Here is a 20,900-nt window from a genome sequence, read left to right on the forward strand (position 1 = left end):
ACTGGCTGTAATGGTGGGTATGACAGTCTGCGGGTGCAGCTGTGCGTCTCTGAATATGAAAGATAGGTTAATGTGTTTTGGGGGGATTAACCTTGTAAATTACTCATAGCTGGCAAAACAGTGATGTGTTAAAGAAGATGTCTTTTAACAGGATAAGGACAGCATAGGCATGTTAAAGCAGGGGTTTTTCAAAATGAAAGTTTTAAATTTGATTTGAATATAAATATTTTGCCCTCCAAACTGGCAAAATGATTTCTCAAAAGTGCCGCACTGAACAAGGTGTTTTGAGCTTGAATCTAGGGAACAAGTGTCAGTTTCTCTCAAACTGTGGGCTGATAACCAAACTAAATATGGAGCCTGTGGTTTTGGAGGAGTGCAGATGCATAAAATGCCATTAAGGTCAGTACAAGTGGCTTTCTGGTTGATGCTGAGGAGCAGATACTCTTTGTGTGTTTGACTTCAGATTAGTTCTGGTCTAGTCCTGCGCTCTGTGTGCCCATTTGTGGCTGCGTTGTGCTGGGTTTACTTCTGTCCTGCTTGTGTTGGGCAAGGATCTGGTTTCTATGCCCAGAGTCTGTTCTGCAGCATGAATCAAAGCTTAGTAGGTAGAGATGATTGAGGTAATTTGTTTCAAGAACTAAAGCACTGTTTTCACACCCATGGTATGTTGTTTTGATTACTTCTGAGATTGCGTGCTCTACAGAGTTCTTTTGCAAAAGTAGGTGAATAACTGAAACTTGAATTCTGAGAAAAGGAATGATGGATTAAAGTAGCAAATGTGTTTTGAATTCACATTTACAGTGGTTGATAGCAATTTAGTTCAGAATTAGTAGGCTACATTAATTAACGGGCCAATTTTGCTATTGGATGATGACAGGAAGCCTAACACAGAATTTGCCCAGATGTCTTAATTTCTTTTTAAGTATGGAAAATTGCCTTGTGCACAGATGTAAAATTGAGTATCTCCTACCTTATCAAACTTATCAGCAGATAATCTTTTAATTATTTCATCTCCATTACATATTAGTGGTTTAGAAATTGCTTGTTTTCAGTTTTTAATACGCACAGGAAACCTGTAATATTCTAAAAACACAAAGTGAAAAATAGCACATTATTATTGGGCACAGCCGTTGTTTGAATGGAGGTGCAGGAAGCAGGCTGCCCAGCAGCTACATCCCAGTACCATCACACCGTATGGGAGGATATAACTGCTGCTGGATGATGCTAACAGAAGAGCTGTGGTCCTCCCTGCTGCATCACAGCAAGTTGTTCTGAAACTTTCTGAGTATTAAAAGAAAGGGAGTTATTTACGAGTAGTTTTACAATAATTAGTTGCACAATAAGAGAAATCGACTTTCTTGTTCAATGAAATACGGAAAACTTGTACAGGAAAAAAGATGTTTGTCCTCTTGTGGAGTGTATTATTATTATAAGTGTGAAGGACAAACCCTTGTTAAAAAATGAAGAATGCAACAGTATTTGCTAGACAGAAACACAGTTGTTGAATTAAATATTTTAATAGAGGAGAAATTGCCCCAGACTTTTTTTTTATGGGAATGATTTTTTAGATTTTTCTTTTCTATATGGTAGTTTTCAGCACAAGTCAATATTGCTGACTGATCTTATTAAAAACACCTGCTTCCAAATAGTTCCTTTTTTTCCATAAATAGTTTTGCTGATTGAGGAAACATGGCTTGAAAGAACAAATCAAAAGCACAGACTTGTAAATTACATGGAAAATAAACAACTTTTTCTCTGTGTTTGTGAACACACAATTTGAGTAATGCCTTTATGACATAGAGCCAGGTTTTCCACCTTTCTCACAGTACGTGCCCCCACTGCTTGTGACAATTTCCCTATGGAAGGCAGGTCAGAGAAGATTGCATGGAAGGAGTTCATTATGCCCTTCTCTCACCCGTCTTGTCAGTTCAACCACAGTGCTCTCCTTGCTCTCTCCCTTACACAAGATTTGAAGCTTCCTTGCTTCTCATCTCACAAATACTTGCAATGAGACAATGAGCAACATCTCACCCAGCATTAATGCTTGTGGTGTTTACTTCTTCCATGAGCAACTAAAGTAGGTTCTGACATGTTTTAGGAGGAAGTTAGTTTCAGGTATCAAGTACATTTATTTATTTGTATTTTTCAAGGTGTGCTGTCATATGCTGGTATGCTGCGGTTGAAGGACTAGGCAGTATGACCCTCCCTGAAATTGAGAGGTTGTACTTGCAGCTCCCTGCATTGCTTTGTGTTTCATCCAGTTCATTAAATGAAAAGTGCATAAAAATTTGCCTGGAATAGGACCAAGTACCAAAACTCTTTGTCCTGGGGGATGCATCGTCAGGCTGTAAAGCTGTATTTTCTTTGTCTCAGTCTTCAAACAGAGGTTGGCCAAGCATTGGAACAGGCTGCACAGGGATGTGATGGACTCCCCATTCCTGGAGGTATTGAAGAGATGTGTCGATATGGCACTGAGATATGTGGTTTAGTGGTGGAACTCAGTAGGTCAAACTGATGGTTGGACAGGATCTGGAAGGTCTTTTCCAACCTGTGACTCCCTCGTTCCATCCTTCCATCAGTAGGCAGGATGGTGAGTTTTCCCCAGTGTCTGCTTGGACACTTGCTTCTTACTCTTGGGAGATGAGAGGTAGATTTGAACCCTCGTAGGCTGAGGTAGGCTGATAACCCAAATCTCTCCAGGTGTATGTACCGCAAGCATGAATTTGTTAGAGCAAGATGGGCAGTAGCATAAATCCTACTTCCTCTTCCTCAAAGATTTAAAACTAAGAGCCATGAAAGACTTTTCAAGAGGTTTAGAATTTTTTGATGCTAGTTTGTGTGCTCAGAGCACATCTCTTCTCCTTAAGACTCTGGAGACAACGTTGGCAGAGGAGCCCTAAGTTCCCAGACGCCTGCTAGGCCGATCGGGAAGCTAGCTGTAAAGCAGGCGAGCCGGAGTGACACAGTTTGCAGGCCCCAAGCTCTGCGTGCTTTGAGACCTTCAAAGTGAAAGAGGGTAAGCCAGGGTGAGCTCAGGTTGTCTGCAGGGTTACTTGTCAGTTAAATGAAGACAAAAAAGTGGTTGAGCCACACACTTAGATCTGGGTAGCTAAATTCACCCTGGATTTATAGGACCTAGGTTTAACCATTTCATTACTTAGCCTTGATCTGGGATTTGCTGCTGGAGGTTTTCAGTGGACATTGCATTGCAGGTCTTTGTCAATCCCCAAAAAGGCTTTTATTAAATCAAAAGGAAGCATCCAGATGTGCATTACTTTGAATCAAAGCACACTTCACTCAATAATATTTTTTTAGAACGATGCTTTCTATTTTGCAGTTTACCTCCCATGTAATTTTATTTTTTCTAGTGGTCACTATTCAGATATAGTACACGGCTATAACTATGCGTTTGTTATCAATCTAAATTTAATATGTAAGAAAATGCAATATGAAACCATTTTGACATAACAATTTTGACATAAGCATTGAGTAATTCAGCCTTTGTCTGATGGCTGGCACACAGGCTAGTAGAGGTTATTATTTTGTATGACACATGCAGAACATTTAGTCTAATGATGGTATATTTTCATACTCTTGGTGAAAGGTGTATGTGGACATAATGCATGCATAAAGTAGAAAGAAGGGAAACCCATTTTTAGGTATAGATGCATCAATCTGAATATATGCAGAAATGTGTGTGAATATATGTAGAAAATATTTCAAATTGCTGAATAAAATAGTCCCATAAAATATTCCCAGATTCTTAGGTTCCTTTCACATAATTTTTAGTTCTTAAAATAATCCTGTGAAAGTGCTGCTTTTATCTTCTCTGTGCAACGATGAACTTTTATGTTGGAAAGTGTTGAAAGTACTCAGATAGTAAAGCTTAGATTTTTGTTTTGTTTGGCAGTACACTTCTGTTTAGAATTCTTTTAATCTATCCATTCCCTGCTTTTATATTCATCTGATAGTTGAAGGTTCTGTGAAGGATATTTCTTTGTATATGAACTTATTAAACCAATAATGCTCAAAAGTATATGATTTACAACTTTTATTTTTATTTTTTTTTACATCACAAGGTAGAATCCTGTTTGAGTTGTTAAATTTCTATTTGCCTTTCTTGAGTTTTTTTTCTGGGGGGGGGGGGGGGAGTATGGAGAAAATAAGAAACAATTTATATGGTAGATCTAAAGTTTCATTAAAATTGCTTATGCCCTGTCCCAGGCATTTTAAGTGGGCCATCTGTCTAAACATCTCTCCATTTTTTTCTGATCATTTCCTCGACTTATTCATGAGCCATGGGAGGGCTCCTTTGTAGTCTCCATGTAGCTGGTTCAGTCTACCCCCACTGAATACATCTATGTGCTTGCATAACATATCTTTTCACAGTGCTGGAAATTCTCTGAACTTGGTTCAGATGAATGGCCCACTTTCTGAAGGTCTTTTTTTCTCCCCCTGCAAAGATTTGTATGCAGAAACTGACCTTGGTGGCTACAGAATCCAGCACATTATTCTTGATCATTTTACAGGCCACCTGCTGTGAAAGTTATGATGAAGGATTTCTTAATGATTCTTTGACCATTAACATTGTTTTAAGTCAATATTTCACTTTTATTTAACTGCTGAATAGGTAATTGCACAATTGAAAAGCAGCTTTATGGAGTGTCATATAATTTGGTCTTCAAATACTTATAATCTTTCATAACTGGAGAGTTTGTTATGATAGTTGGCGATTTCTCTGCCTTTACCTGAAGTATTATGCAGCAAAAATATCAGAAGTAAAAAGAATTTGTAAGTTTTCCCCAGCATTAGAACTCACATTTTGAATTGGAAGGAAAAAAAAAAATCCATATGCTATTTCCTGACCCTTAGGAGCTGGTGACATTTATCATAGCTCATTACATCATCAGCAGTAATCGGGAGAGGGGAGTTTATTTGCCACAAACTGCAGAAAATTGTAGTTTTATTGAGTCCCTTCTATCCGATTGGTTGATGACAATCAAAATGGACAGACTGGGGCAGAGTTATTACTTGACTTGCTTTTGTGACTGTCTGTTTTCTTTCGTTATTTGTTTTTGACTAGAATAGATAATAGTTTAACTAGTGTCTGTTTTCCATGAGCACAGTGTGTGTCGAGCTAGAATTTTTAGCAGTTGTCTGTTTCCCTTGCTGGAAATTTGGAAGGAAAGCAGGAGCTGTGATTGCTGCATTATTATAAAGTGTGTCTCTTTTTCTTTCATGGCAGTAGAGGGTAAAAGGGATGTAATGCACAGCACAGTGTATGAAATAAACGATGAGACCGTGACATCATCTGCAGTTGAACAAATAGTGACAGAGATGGAAAATAAACAAACAACTAAGCAGGCAAATGATGCTGTTTTGCTTCTCACACCATACAGGTTTTTATAATTTACATGGTTTGTCTTAATACCTTTATGGCTCAGAGCCACGTCATCCACCTTCCTCTTTGTATGTGCCCCTGTTGCTCGTGGTAGCTTCCCTTTGGAAGGCAGCTCAGAGAAGACTGCATGGAAGAGGAGTTCATTGTGCCCTCCTCTCACCCTCGTCCTGTCTGTGCTCTGTTTGTTCTCTTCCTCTCCTTGCGTATAATGCTAGCAAGGGGAAACAACACACGGTTCTCTGTGGCCTCGCTTCCTGTTCACCCAGCACCCATCTTGCTGCTAAACTTGTGCTTGTTCCTGCAGCCAATGATCTCCACGCATAGAGTCATTTCTTTCATGTTTCATATGCTAGAGCTGGAAGAAGGAGAGGGCACGTTGAATCCCGTGATTCTGAGTCTGAAGTTGGGGTGAAAGCAGCTTAGATACTTGGCCCTTTTAATAATGGTAAAAATGACACTATTTTGTCTTCTAGCATTTTTTCTGTAACTAGAATACCTCAGATTTTAGCTCAGTGTGTAGAATTTTTAAAGTTACATCTTTGAAAGCAGCCAGAAATTCGGGAGTTTTGTATCAACTGGTGGATAACATATTCAGAAGCCCTGATGTTTTCTCTTTGGAGGGCTTAGAAGAGTTCTCAGCTAAGGAAGCAAATTTGCCCGAGAACAGAGTGGCTATTTCTCCTTCACTTGGACTTTGCATACATTCGAAAAACCAAACCACAAACAAAACACCCAAGCCCCCTTTCTTAGCCTGATAAAAACTTTGGCATTTTTAAAGTAGTTCACAGACTGGATCAGCTTTCAACCTGTTGACAGCCAAGAAAGTTGGATTGGACTTTGATCCTTACTTTTGAACTTTGTGATCCTTAAAAAAAAAACCAACAAACTACACACAAAAACAAACAAAATAAAACCAGTCAACAAAAAAACAACAACAAAACACACACACACACAAATACCAGTGAATCTAAGACAACAAATCCCTCAATCCCATTAAAATGGAGTCTATTACTACAAAGTAATTTATTTGAAAGGAATTTGATATAATGAAGAAAAAGCAGAATTCTTATGAGAACAATTAATACCGTACGTATCCATCTTAGTGAGTACAACCGTAGATTACAGTTAAAAAGCCAGAGGCATTTGGTTAGCAAAGCTGAAAAATGTGAGAGGATCCAGCAATTCCAGGAGGGATGTACAACTTGCAGTGGACTTTGGTATTAGATACAGCTCTGGACCTTGCCCTCCTGACCACCAGTGTTGCAGAGAGAGGAATTATATGCCTGTGGGGCAGTTTGAAACCCCGGAAAAGCAGTGATCATAGCCATGCCTTTCAAGAGGCATGCATCCTGTTTGGAGATACACTTGACAAAGCTCAGCAAGACAGGCCCGAACAAAAATAATCCCTGCTGGAGAACAAGACTGTCTTTCCTTTGATGGCCAGCGGCCAGACCCATGAGGTCACTTCCAGTCAAATGCAATATGAAGCAGAGCCATGCCAGCAGGGTTATAAGGAATCTCATGCCACCAATGAAGCAGATCTACTAAGCTGTGTTTGAGATGAGGTCTTACCACTTATACAAGAAATATGAAGTTGCTATAAACTACTGAATCTCGTTGTTTATTTTAATAGAATACTATCTAGAATTTAACCAGGTTCCGTCAATAACCTCTTACATTCCTCCTTACTCCTAGTGCTCTGATGCCAGGAAATGCAATGAAAATATCTCTCCGCCTGCTACCTGTCAAGGAAATTCCTCAGTTCCTCTCCTTCAGGAACTCCAGTGTCTGTAGTGTTTCCTATCAGCCAGTGTCAATGTTTTGGTGACAGAAAGGAATGTTAAGACGAGGTGCTGAGAAGTGTCATTGCATCCAATAAGCCATAGACATTTCCTCAGATGTGTTTTGACAATGGTCTCTATATTAAATGAAGTGGGGCCTTATGCTTCCATTGTAAATATCGAAGAGCAAGGAAATAACTGCAATGTTGAGGAAGCCAGAGCTTAGGCAGAAAGCGTCTCCTCCTGTGGCCTCTGGAGGTCTCTCAGGTGCTTCTCCCTGTGGATTCCACAGACAAGCTGAGCACTTCCTTTGGGTGAGATGATGTTCACTGGGCACTTGAATCCTTAGCAGACTGCGTGTGACACAATCCAAAAAAACATATTTCCATCTTTTAAGAGATCGAAGGCTGCACTGAAATAGGATAGGTAGTAAGTTGTAGTAAGTACGGAGTTGAAGTACAAAGTTGAAGAGACTTGGGAAGCTAGGATGAGGGAAAAAAATCAAAGTTATACATTTTAAATAAAATATCTGGCAATCACTTATTTCATCCTGAATTAGCAAGAATTATATTTCAGGTCTGATTGCCTTCTTGTCAGGTGAGCTTCTTTAATCTGAAGTTGAAAAGATTCATGGTTCTTGTATTACCTGATAACTGATGCAGCCACAGACTGCTGCAGGAAGAGGTATAATGCCGCACATGGGTTGTGATAAACCATTATTTTTCTGTTTGCTTTGAAGGACTCTGTGGATGAAATGCTGTTAAAATGTACATTAATTATAAAATTATGTGTATTAATGGTTTGGCTGAATCTTTTGTGTCTAATTGGACTTTAATTAACGTTTACTGAGGATGAGATGAAGGGAATAGTGATTATATTTTGCCCTTAGAAAGAATGCTGCAGCTATTGCTGTTGCTATTCTTCTGCCAACCCACTTTCTCATCTGCTTTTCATCCTGTTTGAACTAATTCTGTAGCGAGTGCTGGCTGTATTCAAGAGCCTCCTATAACTCTATCAGCATACCCAGTGTGTCAAGGCAAGTCTAGAAAGAAAGTAGAGTGTATTTTCTCCTCATACACCATTTGACAGAAAAATGTATCCAATATTTTTTTCAAGTATGATCTCCAACTGTGTCTATAGATTAATGATGTTTTATATCCTTCATGACCATCCTATGAGGAAAGCGCTTCTGGTTAAAATGGGAGAAGCATGAAATCTCTGTTAAAAATTCTTCTTCTGTCTGTATCTTTTTTAGAATTCCTATTGCTAAATCAAAGAGAAGTAGCTGGGAGCTTTCTGTGCATCTAGGAGATGGAATTTACCCTGTTGCAGTTTCAAAGGATGGCTCATCATTTTCTGTAAGTTCTGCTCATTTTCCAAGAAATTTGATGCATTGGAACAATGTGTGTTATCCTTGACTCTTATTGCAATTCTCTATCTGTTCAGTGACCAAACTAGCTGTTTGCTTTATCTTTAGTAGACATAACCATGAATTACAAAACAAGACTCGTTATGTTAATTAAGTAGTACTAGTGTACAAAGATTTTTCTCTTCCTGTGTCTATGGAACATTTGTTATCCACTTGTTTCTTAAATTACTTTTCTAATTAACAACCCTGTTTTGTGTCTTGTTTAGAAGTGAGGCTGTATGTTTCCGTTGTAAATATTTAAGAGCACGAAAATAACTGCAATGTTGAGAAACACTACGTTAGCTTAAGTTAGTGATTAAAAAAACAAATCAAAGAACTGAGCAAGTTGAATATATAATCATATTGGAATGGAATTATTCAGCACCTCAGTGGTAAAACTGCATGCAGGCATAGTAAAATGCCAGTATTTCAAGATATATGCCCAGATCACTTCAGATGCATATGTATTAAGTATTGTTTTACAAATATTTTAAGATAATTACTTAAACACTTTATATTGTCAACATGAAAGGTGGAAGGAGAGAGCATGATAACAGAACAATGGTAATGCTTTTCAGTAGTTCAGCTGTTTAGTAGATCAAGGCCAAGATGCAAGCTGGTTGAATTGTATTGAGACAGTAGATACATAGAGAGCATTACTTCTTAAGTCCATTGATGGTAATTCCATAATCAAACAGATTTTTAAAAATAGACAGTTGAATTGCATAATACCTGTAGACTCTTAGGCAGAAGCTTTCAAAGGAGCCTGAAGAAGTCAGTTTTTCTTAGAATCGTTGAAATACAGGACTGTGAGGAACCTCAGGTTTCTTCATCTGTCTCCGACAGCTGTTCACTGTTCTTGCCAGTCTTTACTGAAGAATGTTCTGCAACATCTGCTCCATGATATTTTTATAGTCGTGATGTTCAAAATCACAAGATTTGTTTTTTTGAAAAAGGATATTTAAATGACAGTTTAAGTCAGTTATGTTTTTAGGTGGTAATTTTCACTTAAATTTATTTTTTAACACTACCTCTGTCACACTGTATTTCACACATACTCCTGATGAATTTGAGAGAAGAGTGTGAGTAGAGACCAGGAACACTTTCTGTCCATATGCTTCATAGATGCACGGAAAGAAATCATAGAATCATAGAATCATAGAATATCCTGAGTTGGAAGGGACCCTTAAGGATCATCAAGTCCAACTCTTGACACCGCACAGGTCTACCCAAAAGTTCAGACCATGTGCCTAAGTTCACAGACCAATCTCTTCTTAAATTCAGACAGGCTCGGTGCAGTGACCACTTCCCTGGGGAGCCTGTTCCAGTGTGCAACCACCCTCTCTGTGAAGAACCCCCTCCTGACGTCCAGCCTAAATTTCCCCTGCCTCAGCTTAACCCCGTTCCCGCGGGTCCTGTCACTGGTGTTAATGGAGAAAAGGTCTCCTGCCTCTCGACACCCCCTTACGAGGAAGTTGTAGACTGTGATGAGGTCTCCCCTCAGCCTCCTCTTCTCCAGGCTGAACAGGCCCAGTGACCTCAGCCGTTCCTCGTATGTCTTCCCCTCCAGGCCTTTCACCATCTTCGTAGCCCTCCTCTGGACACTTTCCAACAGTTTCATGTCCTTTTTATACTGTGGTGCCCAGAACTGCACACAGTACTCGAGGTGAGGCCGCACCAGCGCAGAGTAGAGCGGGAATGATGTAGACAAGATCAGCACTTGTAGTCAGTACCTTTTAAAATTCTGTCTTGCAAATATACTACTTGAAGTTTAAAATGTGGAGGTCATTTTAGCTGTCATCTTGATTCCTCTTAGAAAGAATTCCAGAAGGTCTAGAACACAACTTCTTACTCAGTGCATAGCACATAGCATTGCTCCATGGCTGTGATGCTCACCCCACATGTGGAGTTGTGCTTTGGGAGCTAAGACCATATCTGCACACAGCTTTTTACTGAGTTAATTGAATTTATATAATGTCCTAGGTATCCTGCAAACTTGAATACAACCCATTGCTTAGACAACAAAACATCCCTGCCAGGTTTCAGCCCAATTTAGACTGGCACTGGTTTGTGTGGCATATAGCTCTTGCCAGGAGCAGTCATTGCCCCCAGTCTTCTCACCTTTTTGTCACAACATCACTATCTAACAGCACTCAGTCTGCAGCAGCTATGAGGGAAGTACAAGGTGGCCTTTGCTTGCGAGGATTGCACGCACACATATTTTTGAGTGACTTACTTCAGTTTCATATAGATACCTAGGCTAGACTTGCTTGGTTAAATTTAGTAAAGGTATTTTTTTAAGTCAAACTAAGGAAAGTTTACAGACAGAGGAGAGGCGTAAGCATTCTTCTGTGCTTTTGTCTCTTGATTTTGAAGGTAACTGAAAATATAAGCTCATATATGAGTCAGTCCTAGTTTCCTGAGCAGCGGATGTAAGCTGCATTGTGTCTGTCCAAGATGTGCTAGCTCTGAGAAAGGATGATGAAAACGTAATGTTTTTGCTGCTACCAATTATTAACATACAGTGAATTGTTCCTACCTAAATGTAGGAACATTTAGCCCATTTTAACACAGCATATTTGGAGTCTGATCTCTAATGCTTCAGTTTGTTATTCAAACTGTAACACCTCCAATATAATCAAGTGGTCTGGCATTAATGGACTAGGCACGAGTGAATAGTTATTTTTCTTGTTTGCTTTTGTAAATTCCTTTGTCTTCCAAAGTAATTTGGGCCTCCTTTGCTACTTTTCTCCAGTATGAAAATCACTGTGGGCAAGCAATGCTCTGCAGGATTCCCACCAGGGCCCAGAGGGGAGCAAGGGTCCTGCAAAGGTCCTGTTCATCTCCTTGCAGCCCTGCAGTAGTCTCCTGGTTTTACCTCTCACTGTTAGGTTACAAGACAGGAGCACTCCTGGGGAGCTCTGCACCCTACAGCATCACAGGTGAAGGGGTAGAAAAGCAAAAGGGAGGAGGAGTATGGGTGTGGGGTAGTGTGGCTGTGTGGCCAAAAGGTTGAAATAAAGGGACTGGAGCCAGAAGTGTGTTTTGGTTCTACCCTAACTCAGCCTCTTTATCAATCCTGGGAAGAGAGAATTCCTTATTTGTTTGTCTGAAAAATTCCTTAGCTGGTGAAATAAATGACAGTAGGTGGATTTCGCAATGACCATATAGTCTATGTCACTTCAACCTTAGGGCATCAAGTATTAAAAATAACTCCTAAGCTTGGGTTTTTACAAAGCCGGTAACTATCTTTGAATCCCAAGATTGTTTGGTTACAGTTATTTCTCCTTGTTACTGGACAAATAGATAACTTGCTATTCTTTATTAATATTTCTTTTTATTTGCTGGGGTTCTTATGGGATTGTGCTGCAGACAAGAGAATAGAGCAAATAAATCACAGTCAAAAATCTTCTCTAATATAATTCAAAACTTTAAAACAGGAAAGCAATTGACTTAAGAAAAGTCTAAGACTAGGAATGAGAAATCTTGTTTCTGATTAGGAGGTATAACATACTATAAGAAATAAAAAGGGAAGACTCGAAGTCTTCTTTATTAACTTTTCTGTCAAAAACGCAAGCCTCACTTTTTGAACTTCTGCATTTACTTTTCACTATGAAGTTGGTGTGACACGGGCTCCTGACTTTGTGGGCTGTGTTCCCTTGTGGCTTGCGACAAAGATAGCTGAATCCATGGAGCAGTTCGAGCGCCCAGTGGGAGGGCCACCTTCGCATTCCCCTTCAGAAGTTTGCTCCTGCTGCAAACTGTGCCTTGCAGCAGCAGTGTTCGCATTCTGATTTACTTTGTTTACCACTGGGACCTTTCCAGCAGTGACTCCTTTCTTTTTTCCTTAACTCTTCTGCTCTCACCAGCTGAAACCTCACCACCTCACAGTGTGCAGTGCTTTGCTCTCTGCGTAGGGAGTGTGAGCAGCAGGCTTCTCCGTGGTTCCTGCTGTTTGCGAGCAGATCATTCGGCAGCATCCCGGTCTATGGGTCATCTGTGTTTTTCTTCCTTTATCACGAGAATCTTAATGAATTGTGCAGTGTTAACTGCTCTTTGCTGCTCTTTATTTTTCAGGATTTCAAGTTCTGGAACCATCTGTTTTCAACTGCTTTATTTGTAACAAAGGTCTTCGATGTGGGCTGATTTTAGGCCACTTTAGGGGCCTTGCTTCCCCAAGCTGACGGACTTGAACGATAAGTGGTCAAGTGTGAGCAATATTGTTTGCTTGAAGCAGTGAAAACAACAACAAATTAGTTTTCTTGTTTCCAATAGAGACTAAAAGCTTTTGTGAATCCTAAGTTGATATTTTTTCTTTTAAAAATAGAAATAATTCTATTATGATTATGAAGCCAGCAACTAATATGCTAATACTTAAATTTAAATAAAATTATTGTCCTAGTATTTTCAATATCAGGCAGTTGTTTCTGGTGACACCCTATCAACATAATAGCGAACAATATAGCAGTTGAAAGCTTTTAATGACCTGACTTGAGAATTAAAATGGAGCAACATTGAGATCTGCTTTTTTTCATACCAAGAACTCTCCAACTAAATTCATATAAATGTGATTTATTCTTTTTCTGTGTTACTTCTCCTATGTATTAATTGCTACAAACTGCTTGTCATATCTACATCTCTAATTAGTTTTTTGGAGGACAGTCTTTACTCAGTATTCTTCTTAAACTTACAACTTCTCCTTTTATCAATGGAGATCAAACTTACTACTTTTAGACCAAAAAATGAGATTACTACTAAAATAAAAATTGAAAGAGGGAGGAATTACCTCCTTTACATAAGACTAATGGAAACCAGCAACAAACAGCCCAGAAGCATCCCTTCATCAAACTCTGGAACATCTTTTTTATTCCAAATTCAGATGGGAATCTTTTTCATCTTACCCTTTTCTATTGTCAGGCTGTTTATGAAATGCTTTTATTAACAGATTTTATCAATACAAAGGCATAATATAGTTATGTTCGTGAAGGAATCTGCTCTTTCTTTACAAAGCCTGAGTGCTCTGCAGAGTACTAAAGCGTGGGAGATGCAAAATTAAATGGGAATCTGCATATACTGAGCAAACCTGGCTGATGTGTGGTTTCCCTGCTTGATACTGAATTGTGCTGTTTGAACACATCTGAAATATTTGAAGGGAATGTACTCAGTCCTTCAGAGCCAGATGTCAAACACCAGGGTTGCTCTGGACCCATGTTTTGGTGGCTTTGTTGCCTATTTGCAGACTCCCACTCCTGGCTGCTCGCAGCCAGTGTGGAGAGCATCTGCTAAAACACTGGGTGGGAGCTGCTCTCTCCAGCAATGTTGATAGCAGCCCCCTAGTCATTGGAGTGTATAGGAATTCAGTGTCATTGACAGCCTTAACCTGACCTTCTGCATTTTGGATGAATTTTTGTCCGGGGCAAGCATAAATACAGGCTGGGCTTGCCTGTAATGGATTGAGAGTAGCCCTGTGAAGAAGGACCTAGGAGTGTTGATGGATGAGAAGCTCAACAGGAGCTGGCAATGTGCGCTTGTAGCCCAGAAAGCCAACCATGTCCTGGGCTGCATCAAAAGAAGTATGGCCAGCAGGTTGAGGGAGGTGATTCTCCCTCTCTGCTCTGCTCTTGTGACACCCCACCTGGAGTGCTGTGTTCACCTTTGGGGCCCCCAGCACAAGAAGGACATGGGCCTAGTGGAGTGAGTCCAGATAAGAGGATGATCCATGAGGATGATCAGAGGGCTGGAGCAACTCTCCTGTGAACACAGCCTGAGGGAGTTGGAGTAGTTCAGCCTAGACAAGAGAAGGCTCCGGGCGGACCTTATAGCGGCCTTCCAGTACCTAAAGGGGGCTACAGGAAAGCTGGGGAGGGACTCTTTGTCAGGGAGTATAAGGATAGGACAAGGGGGAATGGCTTTAAACTTGAAAAGGGTAGATTTAGATTATGTATTAGGAGAAAATTCTTCATTCTGAGGGTGGTGAGGCACTGGAACAGGTTGTCCAGAGAAGCTGTGGATGCCCCATCCCTGGAGGTGTTCAAGGCCAGGTTGGATGGGGCTTTGGGCAGCTTGGTCTAGTGGGAGGTGTCCCTGCTCATGGCAGAGGGGTTGGAACTGGGTTATTTTCAAGGTCCCTTCCAACACAAACCATCCTGTGATTCTAACTTCATGTAGTGAATGGTCATTCAGTGAAGTAATACCATTAAAACGTGCAATAAAAATGATAGTTAAGAATGTAAGTGGCCTAAGCAAGGGAGATCATAAATATATTGGACCAGGAATCCAATAATATGGTTCAATTTATTGGATTCACCACTGTGTTATTTTCCCATCACAAAGTAAAGGGTTTGGTGATTGAAACAAGATGGAAAGATAAATAATTACCTGACTCAGCACAATCTTTTCACTGCTATAACCCACCTTCTTTCCTTCCTTCAATATTCTTCAGTTATAGTTCTTTGTTAAAAATGTTATCCAAATTAGACAGCTAAAGAATGGTTTGATTTAGTATCTTTTGGGCAGAGGGGGTGGTAGAAAAGGGATGGATGGTCATCATAATATTTTGGCTACAACTCTCTGCTTTCACAAACACCATGGATGAATCCAAAAGCTCAAATGCAAATACAGGCAGTAAGTAATTGCACTTTAGGTGACAGACACGATTCCTTTTCTTTGAAGTTCATTGATCTGTGTATAGGATGAGGACATACAAAAAGGTATGCGGGGTTCAACGAAGCATTTGTGTCTATATTTTATGCAGTAAACTGCATTCTTGAAAACCCTTTTGGCATAGTCCATTTTCTGATCTTTTGTTATAGAAGAGGAATCCTCTGTCCTGAGAGTTCGTTATTGCTGATTTGCGTGATTTCTCTGCAAGTAATTGTTGTCATTCTTTTTCATGTTTAAAAACAGCCCTTTCTCAGCCTTTTCTCTTAGGGTTCTTCAGTTCAGTAGTAGATGCATACCTTCCCAGGCCAGTTGGATTCATCTCCCAGTCTGTTCAGTTGACAAAGAATTTCCAGATGTTTTCACTTATAAAGTAGCTTCTTATCACCGAAGTTGTGGTGAATGAAAGTTGTTTATTTTTTCAAAAAAAAGAAAAAAAAAAGAAAAAAGCATAAGGTGAAATAGTTCAGAAGTTACTTTGAGAAAATGGAAATTTGATATATTTCCAAAGGGGCCTGTGTAGGTCAAACTGAGTAAGAGGACTAGAGAAAGCTTAATTACTTTTTTTTAGATTACTACTGGAATGGGCTACCATTTTCACAAAATATTGGATCGCTTCCTAAATTCAAATTTAAGAACAAGTAAATATAATGCTGACATGAAATCTCTGTGGACATTTTGTGATGGTTATTCAGCCAAATGAAAAACTGATTAATGAATGTTTAAATTTGTTTTCAGGGAAAATGAATGTTTTTTTTTTTTCATATATTTTTTTCCACAGGTAGTAAAGAATTTATTAGATATTTGTATAGGTGGGAAATTGTCTTGTGTGCCTTTTAATATTTTCAAAAGAAAACCTATTGTATAGTACATAAATGAAAGTGTAAAAACACAGATCTAAGGCATTAGTCATTATTTGAATTCATCCTGTATCATTAGTATAGAGCGGTTAACTAGTTATTTGTATGCTTTAAATTAGTGAATTCACGTTATCTAGTTATGATTAAACTTTCATTTCAAATTGAAATATAATATACACTTAAGTAGAAGAATTCTGCTGTATTCATATGTTGCAAATTTTATGGCTGAGAGGTAAGTTGATTTTAAAAATTACTTTAGGAAATATTGTCTCTGTTTTATAAATTCTCTTCAAGGAGGAAAAATGCTTAAGAAGGAATATCACCCTGAAGTCAAGCTAGATGTAGGTGAAGTATGCAAGGCATCAAGTATAAAAAGGAGTGGTATAATGTAAAATCAGAGCAATGATAAGGAAAGTTGCTGTAAGCAAACTTAATCCACATTTAATTCATTAAATACAAATGTGAATGGAGCAGGATCATAACCCAGTGCATATTCTGTTCCGTCTTTCCAGTAGTCCATACAGAAGAAGAATGTTTTCCAGCTCTGTCAGTATAAAATTAATGAACTTTTTAAGAGAATCAATAAAATACCAGAATTATTACAACTGGTATTTTACACTTCTGGTATGCTTCAGGCACATAATAACGTACAACTAATTGGTCGTATAAAAGAAATGTGAGAGCTGTGTCCATAAGAATGAAATGCAAATACCTGTAAGAATTGAAGTAGTAAGGAGAGTTAGCCAGGAAATGTATAAGTTAACATATATCCGCTACAGAAGTAAATGAAGATTTTGCTGTTGTACTACTTACAAATATATGTCATCATCTAATGGAATGTCATATATACTATATTGTTATATGCATGGAATAAAATGTACTTTTATTCTGACATCCTGTGTTGGCTTGAATGAAGGGAAAATGTAGAAGTAAAGGCACAAGTGTAGGGGGCAGATCAGTTGCATGATCTTTAAGTTATAAGCAGAACACTTTTCCTGTCTTTTTCAGAGTAGTTTGCATTCTATTTGTGCAATAGCACACATACTCTCCTTTGCAATACACATGCAGTTGTGTGAACAAAACTTGTCATTACTAAGTTCTATAGGTTGTTGCTTAGTTAGGAGTTAAGGAAAATATTTTATGATAGATGTACTATTCCGCCACTGCTGGTTTTGCATAGCATTTAATATAATGCCAAATAGTGTCTTGAGTGCCAGAGGTTGCTCATCGTAGTTGAGGTAGACTGTTTGGACTCAAATTTAATCTAAATTCACTGATTTTATTTTAATGTACTATTTAACAAATAGCATAGATAAGGAAACTATTTAGCAAAGCATATCTCCTGACATCAACTAGATGCTTTCTTCTACCTACCTGTTGCTTGCACTGTGTAGTTAACTTTGTCTCATTTGTAGATCTCTAAAAGAGTTCCATGATATTCACATTTCAGGGTTGCTGTCCTGTTATTCGTACCCTTATTTAATCTGCTCAAAAAGTGTAGAAAAGTAATTCCTTCCTCCCCAGACAGTAAAACATATTAATGTCTAATGCAGCTCGGCATTTCTTAGCTACATATATTCCTGCTTATATTATGCCTAAAAGTATGCACTGTAATTCAACTTGGAAGAACAATAAATTGATTTCCTGATCTTTTGAATTATAGTACTTTGTTCAACAGCATGTTGTCTGAGGTTTTCATTAACTGAAGAAAATTGGACATGGTTTAGGGAAAAGGGCTTAGAAAGGGTGGAGTCCAGTTTTGGGTGCCAGCGTGACCAACTTTTGTTCACCTCTGCCCTCCCACCATTTTGTGTACAGAAGACAAGAACGAAGGGAATGCACACTTCACTTTTCCCTCTGTATTCCCCCAGCTTAGCTGGTCTTTTCTTTTTCATGCTGACTAGCCATTAACTTTTGGACATATCTGAACCATTTAAAAAAAAAATCCTAAGTTTTTCTCCTTGATCACCAGCATGTAGTGTAATGTGAACAGCTTAGTCTAGATTCTGCCACCAGTTTTTATTCCTCTTTTATTTCAGGTTCAAATCCAAAGCATTTTTTTTGTTTCTGAGACTTAAATGGTTTGTATAATGGCATTTTAATGAGGTATGCGTAAGATAACACTGTAGCAAGACCAAACCCCCGATTTCCACCCTTGCAAAATGCTGCCTTTATTACTGGGCTGCATTAATACTTGTTGGCTGGCTCTGTGGCTTTATGGATCCTACACTCCTTTCTGCACAGTGGCAGATTTCTGCAGGAAGGATAGAGATTGCACATCCTGTTCTGATGTGTGGGGACAGTTTCTCCTGGGGGAGAAGCTGCGGGCTTGAACCCTTCAATCTGAGGAAAACCCTGAACCTCATGTTCTGACTCTGTGGGGCAGGTGCTTTAATTGGTATATTTCTGTGGATGCTGACATTGTGTTTTTTAAATGAAAGTAGCCTTGGCCTTGGTATCTTGTTGTGAACTCGGTGTTTCTGGTATGCATTTCCACTCTGCTGAATTGAGTCTCTCCGAGCATCTCCCTGAGATGCTGGGACACATTGTTCATGAATCATGACCAGCGTTAGGTAAGCTGGAGGTAAAAATTCTTAGGTAAATATTAAGTGTACTTGTGTAATATTTGTCTAAGCTTGTATTAGGAGCGTTTGTGTACTAAGCAAAATGAGAAACACGGAGTATCTGCGTTGCATATTTTCTTAAATAACATGCCAGTTTAACAACAAGTATATGTAAGGGACTAGTACAATATGTGCATATTTGCTTTGTAAAGAGAGATTGGTGTGGATTTGTTTGTGTATCTCTTACTAGTTTATTCATGCGGTACTTCATAGGCATATAAAGAAAATATCCACAGTGCTGAGAACTAAAAATAACATGAAAAGTAATGAACTAATTTTGTAGTTTTAATAATATGCTCTCCTCTCTGTATCAGGGCAGCTTGCTTATAATAGTTCTGTGGTATGCTCAGGTTTCTGGTGATTCATAGTTCTGTAAAACTCGGAGTAACATATGGTCTGGCACTTGTATGTAGGCTACAAGGAATGCTTGAAAAGGGAATGCAACAAAAAGTATGAAATGTTAGGAAGCAAAATACTTTAAAAGGAAGCGTGGTCAGTTTAGATATTTATTTTCCTAGTCTCAGAAGCAGGCTTATTTTCATTATTTTAAAGCATAGGTCCTAGAAGGCAGAAAAGGAGCTAGGTTTTTACAGTGATTACTTAAAAATTATCTAATGAAGATTGGCTGTATCTTGAGTTTTACCTACAGAGATGGCTTCACATCATGAGATCCTGTGATATGAAAACGGACACTATGTTCTGCTGTGGGTCATGATCCAACAGTCCCAGGAATTTCAGCAAACAGTAAAATAGAAATTAAATGTCTGTAATGGTACAGAGCAGTATCATACAATTTTCTTTTTTCAGAAGGTCTTATTTCTGGCATAGCAGCCACCTTTGCTGTCCTGCTGTGGTCTTCTGGTGTAAGATTGAAAACTCCTTGGGGTACCAGTAATGTCCTCAATTCATTTGTGTGCCATGCACACTTCAGATCCTGCACCAAAATATTCATACAATTATTTTCTAGTTTCTAAAAGCAATGCTTACATGAGCATATGTTGGATTTTTTTCTTTACCATTGATTTCACATCCAACATAACTGGAAAGGAAAAAACCCAACCAATTCCTCCCCACCCTCAAAAATCCCTTCCAACTTACCAACCCCCTCCCCAAATTTTGTAGAGTGAATAGATCAAAAAATGTTGTGAGCTCCTCCTGCTGGCTCAGCTGTAGCAGTAGATACATTTAAAAGCATGCTAATGTGATGTTAAGAGCTTGGCTTTTTACCACAAAAGCCATAGTTAACTCTGCAGCTCCTGAATGGTGTTTCATCTTTAATTCTGTTCTCTTAGCAAATCTCAGCACATTTAATATTCAGTGTGACACTCTACTTTGGGATCTCTTGATTCTTTGGCAGAGGGGGGAACTGTAGGGTCGTTGCTGCTTTGAGTTGCTTTCTTAGCTCTAAATTTCTTTGCTGCCTTTTTTCCCCCTTTAATTTAATTTTTAAGTAAGGCAGATTATTAACATTACTTTAATGTAGCTTTTATGGCTTATGAAAAATAATGCTGCTGTAGTGGATAGATGTGCGTCAGCTGTGACTAAATGTTTTGATGTAGTCTTCTCAAAAGATAGACTAGAAGAGCTTTCCTTTGAAATATGTGAAGCAGTTTTAGACACAGCTTCTCAGATGGATCTAATTAGTCTTTCATACGGACTGGATGTCCGTTTGTTGCAGCTGAATTCTCATTTCATTCACCCATAACTAGAAACACCTCGCTTCAAACGTGTTTCTTCAAAGAAAGGAGGGTTTAGGGTTCCATGTTTTACTGCTTTTTGATGTTGGTTTCCCTTTAACTGAGAAGACCTTATGTTTATACAACTGTTATTATTAAGAAAACATAGCTTTGTTCAGGAGAGTTCATTCGGCATCAGTGTTGGCTATTGGTAGGAGTCGGAGATCTGTGGAATAGATCTTGCTGTACAGGACTGGTGGGACAGCTGTATGTCTGGCGATTAGGCTCCTTGTAGGAAGATCTGAATGCAAACACAGGGTTTTAATAAAACCAGGGAACCGGGGCTGTGGGGGAAAATGGAGATTAGAGGTACAAATGATCAGGCTCATCAGTGAATAGCAGTCCTATTTATCATTTATATGTCACCTATTTATCATTTATACCACACTGCGATGTGCCATGTCACGATACCTTTACAACAACCAATATG

At 38.9% G+C, this 20,900-nt stretch overlaps 1 protein-coding gene across 1 annotated transcript in view; it reads left to right on the forward strand.

Annotated features, from left to right (window-relative positions):
* PCCA (propionyl-CoA carboxylase subunit alpha) overlaps window positions 1-20,900 on the forward strand; it is a 282,975-nt gene that overhangs the window by 162,600 nt on the left and 99,475 nt on the right. The window contains exon 19 of the mRNA XM_084306585.1: window positions 8,438-8,540. Within this exon, the coding sequence (XP_084162711.1) occupies window positions 8,438-8,540 (103 nt within the window). The remainder of the gene's footprint in view (window positions 1-8,437; window positions 8,541-20,900) is intronic.

Source organism: Netta rufina (assembly GCF_964035555.1).
Source record: "Netta rufina genome assembly, chromosome: 1".
NCBI lineage: Eukaryota > Metazoa > Chordata > Aves > Anseriformes > Anatidae > Netta > Netta rufina.